General features: G+C 39.4%; 1 protein-coding gene across 1 annotated transcript in view; it reads right to left on the reverse strand.

The window, feature by feature from the left end:
* Positions 1 to 7,002, reverse strand: part of CPNE4 (copine 4) — a 438,687-nt gene extending 431,685 nt beyond the window's left edge. The window contains exon 1 of the mRNA XM_036850621.1: positions 6,823 to 7,002. Coding sequence (XP_036706516.1) covers positions 6,823 to 7,002 — 180 coding nt within the window. The remainder of the gene's footprint in view (positions 1 to 6,822) is intronic.
* Between the last annotated feature and the right edge of the window lie 885 nt (positions 7,003 to 7,887).

Here is a 7,887-nt window from a genome sequence, read left to right on the forward strand (position 1 = left end):
CATAGAGGGAACTTACCTCAAAATAATAAAGGTCAGATATGACAACCCCACAGTCAACATCATTCTCAATGGTGAAAAACTGAAACCATTTCCACTAAGATCAGGAACAAGACAAGCTTGCCCACTCTCACCACTATTATTCAACGTAGTTTTGGAAGTTTTAGCCACAGTAACCAGAGAAGGAAAAGAAATAAAAGGAATCCAAATCGGAAAAGAAGATGTAAAACTGCATCACTGCTTGCAGACAACATGATACAATGCATAGAGAATCCTAAAGATGCTACCAGAAACGACTAGAGCTAACCAATGAATTTGGTAAAGTAGCAGGATACAAAATTAATTCACAGAAATCTCTTGCCTTCCTATACACTAATGATGAAAAATCTAAAGGAGAAATTAAGGGAACACTCCCATTTACCATTGCGACAAAAAGAATAAAATACCTAGGAACAAACCTACCTAAGGAGACAAAAGACCTGTACGCAGAAAACTATAAGACACTGATGAAAGAAATTAAAGATGATACAAACAGATGGAGAGATATATCATGTTCGTGCATTAGAAGAATCAACAATGTGCAAATGACTATACTATCCAAAGCAATCTACAGATTCAATGCAATCCCTATCATACACCAATGGCATTTTCCACAGAACTAGAACAAAAAATTTCACAATTCGTCTGGAAACACAAAAGACCTCAAATAGCCAAAGCAATCTTGAGAAAGAAAAACAAAGCTGGAGGAATCAGGCTCCCTGACTTCAGACTATACTACAAAGCTACAGAAATCAAGACAGTATGGTACTGCACAAAAACAGAAATATAGATCAATGGAACAGGATAGAAAGCCCAGAGATAAACCCATGCACATATGGTCACCTTATCTTTGATGAAGGAGGGAGGAATATACAATGGAGAAAATGACAGCCTCTTCAATAAGTGGTGCTGGGAAAACTGGACAGGTACATGTAAAAGAAAGAAATTAGAACACTCCCTAACACCATACACAAAAGTAAACTCAAAATGGATTAAAGACCTATGTGTAAGGCCAGACACTATCAAACTCTTAGAGGAAAACATAGGCAGAACACCCTATGACATAAATCACAGCAAGATCCTTTTCGACCCAGCTCCTAGAGAAATGGAAATAAGAACACAAATAAACAAATGGGACCTAATGAAACTTAAGAGCTTTTGCACAGCAAAGGAAACCATAAACAAGACGAAAAGACAACCCTCAGAATGGGAGAAAATATTTGTAAATGAAGCAACTGACAGAGGATTAATCGCCAAAATATGCAAGCAGCTCATGAAGCTCAATATCAAAAAAGCAAAGAATCCAATCCGAAAATGGGCAGAAGACCTAAAGAGACATTTCTCCAAAGAAGATATACAGATTGCCAACAAACACATGAAAGGATGCTCAGTATCACTAATCATTAGAGAAATGCAAATCAAAACTACAATAAGGTATCACTTCACACCAGTCAGATTGGCCATCATGAAAAAATCTACAAACAATAAATGCTGGAGAAGGTATGGAGAAAAGGGGACCCTCTTTAACTGTTGGTGGAAATGTAAATTGATACAGCACCTATGGAGAACAGTATGGTGGTTCTTTAAAAAACTAAAAATAGAACTAACATATGACCCAGTAATCCCACTATTGGGCATATACCCTGAGAAAACCATAATTCAAAAATTGTCATGTACCACAATGTTCATTGCAGCTGTATTTACAATAGCCAGGACATGGAAGCAACCTAAGTGTCCATCGACAGACAAATGGATAAAGAAGAGGTGGCACATATATACAATGGAATAGTACTTGGCCATAAAAGAAAATGAAATTGAGTTATTTGCAGTGAGGTGGATGGACCCAGAGACTGTCATACAGAGTGAAGTTAATCAGAGAGAGTAAACCAAATACCGTATGCTAACACAAGTATATGGAATCTAAAAAAAAAAAAAAGTTTCTGAAGAACCTAGGGCCAGGACAGGAATAAAAACTCCAATGTAGAGAATGGACTTGAGGACATGGGGAGGGGGAAGTGTAAGCTGGGATGAAGTGAGAGAGTAGCATTGACATATATACACTACCAAATGTAAAATAGCTAGCTAGTGGGAAGTAACTGCATAGCACAGGGAGATTAGCTCAATGCTTTGTGACCACTTAGAGGGGTGGGATAGAGAAGGTGGGAGGGAGACGCAAGAGGGAGGGGATATGGGGACATAGGTATACATATAGCTGATTCACTTTGTTATACAGCAGAAACTAACACACCATTGTAAAGCTATTATATACCAATAAAGATGTTAAAAAAAAGATGAAACAGATAAAAACAAACAAAAAAACAAACAACAAGAACAACAACAAAAACAAAATGTACAGGGCAGAAATCACAAGTAATAACAAGGAAATATCAATCTCTAGGTATGTCTTCCCCAAAAGATGTTCAGCTGTAAAAACAACAGCCTATGGTAGTAACGTGTTAACAAACTCCCTTTCCTCTTCTCCCCACCCAGCCAAATTCTCTACCACCCAAGGAGACTCCGAAATCACACCAGCTACTCATTTACCCTCTAATTAATTAAAATTAAATAATTAACCTTTTCCATTCCTCAGTTATACAGTCCACCTTTCAACTACTCAGGGGCCACCTGTGGCCGGCGACTACCTACTGGCCAGCACAGGCAGAGAACATGCCCATCACTGTAGGGAGTTCTAGTGGACAGTGCTGATCTCCAGAGAGGCTCTTTTGCCAAACTTCAAAACTCTGAAAAAGAAGCTCACCTTGTTTTTCTTTCTCTCATCCTTACACCCTCAACAATCTCTTTATTATGCAAATCAGTTTAGCCTCTCAGGTTTTTCTTTTTTCTTCACTTAGTCATTTACCAGATTTCACATAACAAAGACACTCAGGAACTGACACAGCTGGCATGAATCCTCTTCTGCATTGCTTTCTCTGAATTCTGTAATTCTGCACATAGAAATCTCTCTGTAATTCCAGACATGTTCTAAGGGACAGATACAGGAAAATGTGCATCAGTCATGTCCCAGGGCAATGGCCATGCTTGCCAGCTTTCACTAAACATAGAAGGTAGTAGGTGTGTGGTTTAAATAGACTGTCAGGTGCTTCTCACTTTGAGCACAGGACCACGCACTGAACTTGCACCAAAAAGTAGGTGTTAGCACTAAATAAATATGCACTACTTCATGACTGAGTGCCTGATTCTCCCAGTTACTGTGAGTTGTCAGAAGGTCTATGTGCTAGTCAGTTACCTCTGTGCTTTCAAGTGTTTTCTGGACTCTTCCCTGGAACCTTGTCAACTGGCTTCCACCAGGGGTGTGGTCACTGGAAGGCATGGATGGGAGACCTGAGATGACATCCCTTCCTCATCTCCCTTTCAGGTAACATTTTCAGCATTACCTGCATCTCCTCTACCTTGCTGGCTACCATTAGGTAGGCCCTCCTTCCACAGATCCAGCTTCTGCTCAATGGTCCAGCTGGTACTAACACCTCCTTTTGTCCCTCTCTCCCAGTGGTGTGCTGGTAAATGTTTAGCAACCGGTTCTCTTGGTGGGGAGAAAGTTCTGATTTGAAATGTTTGCCAATGTCTGTGGTGTAAATACTTATACCCAGGCTAGCAAAATTCCTGAAGATTTCACAATTGTCTCTCTCAAGCCTCTACAAGATAGCTTCAGTACATCACTGTTCTACCCTAAGTAGCAGCTTCCCGTTGTTAATCTCTGGGTTTCCTCACAGTTCCTACTTAGTTTCTCAAGATTCCCAACTCCTTTGTTATTTGTTATTGAATTAAATCTTTTCTATTAGCTACCTGGTGTGGGCTCTGTTTTCTCAACTATATCCTAAATGTATATTCTTAAGATTAAAATTTATTAGAGAAGTGCTTCTCAAAGTTCCAAAGTATAAATCAGTCATATCACTAAGCATGCTGGAAGTTCAGCTGACACTACTTTTAAAGAGTAAGACTTTCTAGATGAAGGAAGCAGTGAATCAGTTTACAATGTGGCACAAGCTTCTTATCTCATTGTGCACTGGTAACAAAATGTTTGCAGGCGGGTAGCTGTGGGTAAACACACTTTAAGTGACTCTGTAGAAAAGCACTTAGGAAAAGCAATTTGGCAAATGTATCAAAAGCCCCCAATGTGTCCTATCCTTTGTTCCACTAGTTCCACTTTGACAGACTATCTCCTAGGAACTCATCCAAAAAGAAGGGAAAAGCCTTATGCTAAAAGATGTTTACTGCAGCATTATTTAAAATAGGGTAGTTTTGAAAGCAACTTCAAAGTGAAAAAAATAGGAAAATGATTAAATAAATCTACTTGATGGGATATTATGCAGTCTTAAAAATTATAATTATGAATATTATAATAATATGGACAAAAACATATACTACTAAGTAATAAAATCAGGAAAGAAAATTTTATGTGCATAATAAGTATCATGTAAGAATATGAATGCCAGAAGGAAAAGACTGAAAAGAAATATATACAAATAATAAATAAATTATGTAAGGGGGGGGGGGGTCTCAGGAGATGAAGTCTTTTCCTCTAATTATCCAAGAGAGTCCTAATATCCTAATGTAGATATTCCATTTAGTTTTGTTAAACAAAAAATAAAAGACAGTAAAGCCCACCAACAAAGTCATGGAGAATATTTAGACGGGATAAAAAAGACGTTACACATTAAGATGCCTGTGGGGCTTCCCTGGTGGTGCAGTGGTTGAGAATCTGCCTGCTAATGCAGGGGACATGGGTTCGAGCCCTGGTCTGGGAAGATCCCACATGCCACGGAGCAACTAGGCCCGTGAGCCACAACTACTGAGCCTGCGCGTCTGGAGCCTGTGCTCCGCAACAAGAGAGGCCACGATAGTGAGAGGCCCGCGCACCGCGATGAAGAGTGGCCCCCGCTTGCCGCAACTAGAGAAAGCCCTCGCACAGAAACTAAGACCCAACACAGCCAAAAATAAATAAATTAATTAATTAATTAATTAATTAAAAAAAAAAAGAAAAGAAAAATACTCAGGCTTGGGTCCCATCCCAAGCTTTAAAAAAAAAAAAAAAAAAAAAAAAGATGCCTGTGAATGCTGTTTTATATGTATAATATAAGACCTGGATGAGCTGGAAGTTAAATGAAGATCCCCTATCTGCCATCTGTCATTCATCCCCTCATGTGTGTTATGTTGCCTTCTCACCTGAATTTCATCAGCTTACCAAATTCTATCAAACCATCCTTTCAGAGAAGTGGCTTTTATCGCATACGTACAGGTAAGTAAACATGCTACCTGTGAGGTTTTCTGAGCCTTCTTCCTGCTGTGGAGTGAAGACCTTGGCCCCTAGAGGAGCACCTGTCAGCTCCTTGCAAGCAGATGGAAGAAGGACTGAAGTCTGTCCTCAGGGATCCAAACAAGGTATTTGTCTACACTTGATCTACTCAGTATGGATTCAAACCCCTCACCCAAATTCCACTGGGCATCTGGTTCCCTTAGAGACAATAACAACTGCTTCCTTGGCTGCACCCCCTGTTCCTCCCTCTCCTGCCTTCCACCTGAGACCAGATCTTTAAAAACATTGCAAACTTAGACCAGGTACCAAGAACAAAAATTAAAAAGAAAACAACAACAACACAAAAAACCCAAAACTTAAAAACAGTCCTCATCCAATTTGTTTCAACTTTTAAGTAAACAAACAAAACCCAACTGCAGAATTCAACATGCAATTTTGCCACACAAACCACCAAAGACCACACCAATGGCCACCATAAGTATAAAATAGCAATAAAGAGCTCAGGCCCTGGAGCTTGACTGGTAAATATTAGATTTTCCACTTACTTAATCTTTCTGTTTCCTCACCTGTCTGTTTCCTCATAGGATTGTTGTATGGACAAAATTAGTTATTTTACATAAAGCACTTAGAACAGCACCTGGCACTTGATAAGCACCCAATAAAGTTTAGCTAATATTAAGTTTTCACTCCGAAAAATAAATGTGTGATGTGGCCCCTGTAAGGCAGTCCCTGTTGCCCATCCCCAGGGGCTACTATGTCTAAAATGAGCACACAAATTAAGGGTAAATGTCAAAATATCCACAGTATTAAAACATCACGATATGGATGTCGATTTCCATCGACAAATGAATGGATAAAGATGTGGTACATATATACAATGGAATATTACTCAGCCATTAAAAAGAATTAATTAATGCCATTTGCAGCAATATGGATGGACCTGGAGATTATTATACTAAGTGAAGTAAGTTAGACAGAGAAAGAGAAATATCACGTGATATCACTCATATGTGGAATCAAAAAAAATTATATAAATGAACTTATTTACAAACAGAAACAGACTCACAGATTTAGAGAATAAACTTATGATTACCACAGGAGAAGGGTATGGGGGCAGGATAGACTGGTAGTTTGAGATTGATATGTACACACTGCTATATTTGAAACAGATAACCAACAAGGACCTACTGTATAGCACAGGGACCTCTGCTCAATATTCTGTAATAACATAAATGGGAAAAGAATTTGGAAAAGAATAGATACATGTATATGTATAACTGAATCACTTTGCTGTACACCTGAAACTATCACATTGTTAATCAATTATACTCCAATATAAAATAAAAATTTTTTAAATAAATAAAAATCATGATATAAACAGAAATGTGATCATATTCATTTCTAGAATTTTCCATCTCACCGAAATAAACCACCTGAAGACAGGAAATGCCAAAACATTTTCAAATCACTTCTCCCGCCATGCTTCTGTCCATTTCACTGGACATGCCTACCTCGAACCACTGCCCGTGGGACTGCATCTTGAGGATGACACAGGGGTCTGGTTTGGAAAGAGCATCTCTGTCGGAAATGCCTTTGCATGCCACACGCAGCTCAACTTTGGTCAGGCAGGGGCTGTTAAAGATTCCCAGTGTATTGGCAGCTGACTCATAAATGTTGCTCATCTTCTTCATTCTGTTTTAGGCAAGAAAAAGAGGAAAAAATACATGCCAATCACCACAGTATTTGTCAAAGGAGAAAGCCTCCCAGTCACCCTTCAGGAAAATGTTCAACACACACTACCGAGTACTGAATATATTAATTATCTAGCTTTCCACAGCAGGGTCAGAGTTCCAGTGAAACAAACAAACAAACAAACAAAACCAAAAGAAAAAACAACCAAAATACCAAATAGGTGCTAATGCACTTGGCTAAGAACACTATTTTCTTATATGATTTGCACACATTTGCATAGTAAAATTTTTAGTCTGTGAAATAATATTAACGAATTAGTGCAACAGACTGCAAACTGTAATCCAGTTCTATACTAAGTGTATGGCTTGTGTGAAATTTTACAGAGTTGTTGGTTAATCAGTTTAGTCGCATTCCAAGTTGTTCAGATTCCTCCCAAATCCAGCTCTTCTTTTCCTTCTGTGTGATGGCACAGAGAAGGACAATGTCTGACCTGAAGAAACAGTCCAAATTTCCCTTCCCCAAACCCTGGCTCCCTTTCTCAAGATGCTTTCAGCAAACCAAGTCCAAGAGAGACCCAGCATCTGATCTCCTGCCTCAAGTGCATTAGTCCATTCTCTCCTTTCCCTTCCCTGCTCCTGCTGCCATGTCAGAAATGTGACTGTGACCATTTGAAGGAGAGCACAAAGCCTAACCCATGGAAACAGTAGCCACAAGTAAGTATTGCAGGCCTCCTTCCTGTCCTCACATGGTCACCTTTCAATGACACTTTGCATCACCAAGGCCCAGGGCTACAGGGAACCCCCAGAACCCTCCAACACTCTCCTTCTCAGAGGAGGGCTGGGTCTGTAAGGACATCGACAGAGCCTCTCAGGGGTGAAATCAAT

Source organism: Balaenoptera musculus, chromosome 4 (genome assembly GCF_009873245.2).
Source record: "Balaenoptera musculus isolate JJ_BM4_2016_0621 chromosome 4, mBalMus1.pri.v3, whole genome shotgun sequence".
NCBI classification, from domain to species: Eukaryota; Metazoa; Chordata; class Mammalia; order Artiodactyla; family Balaenopteridae; genus Balaenoptera; species Balaenoptera musculus.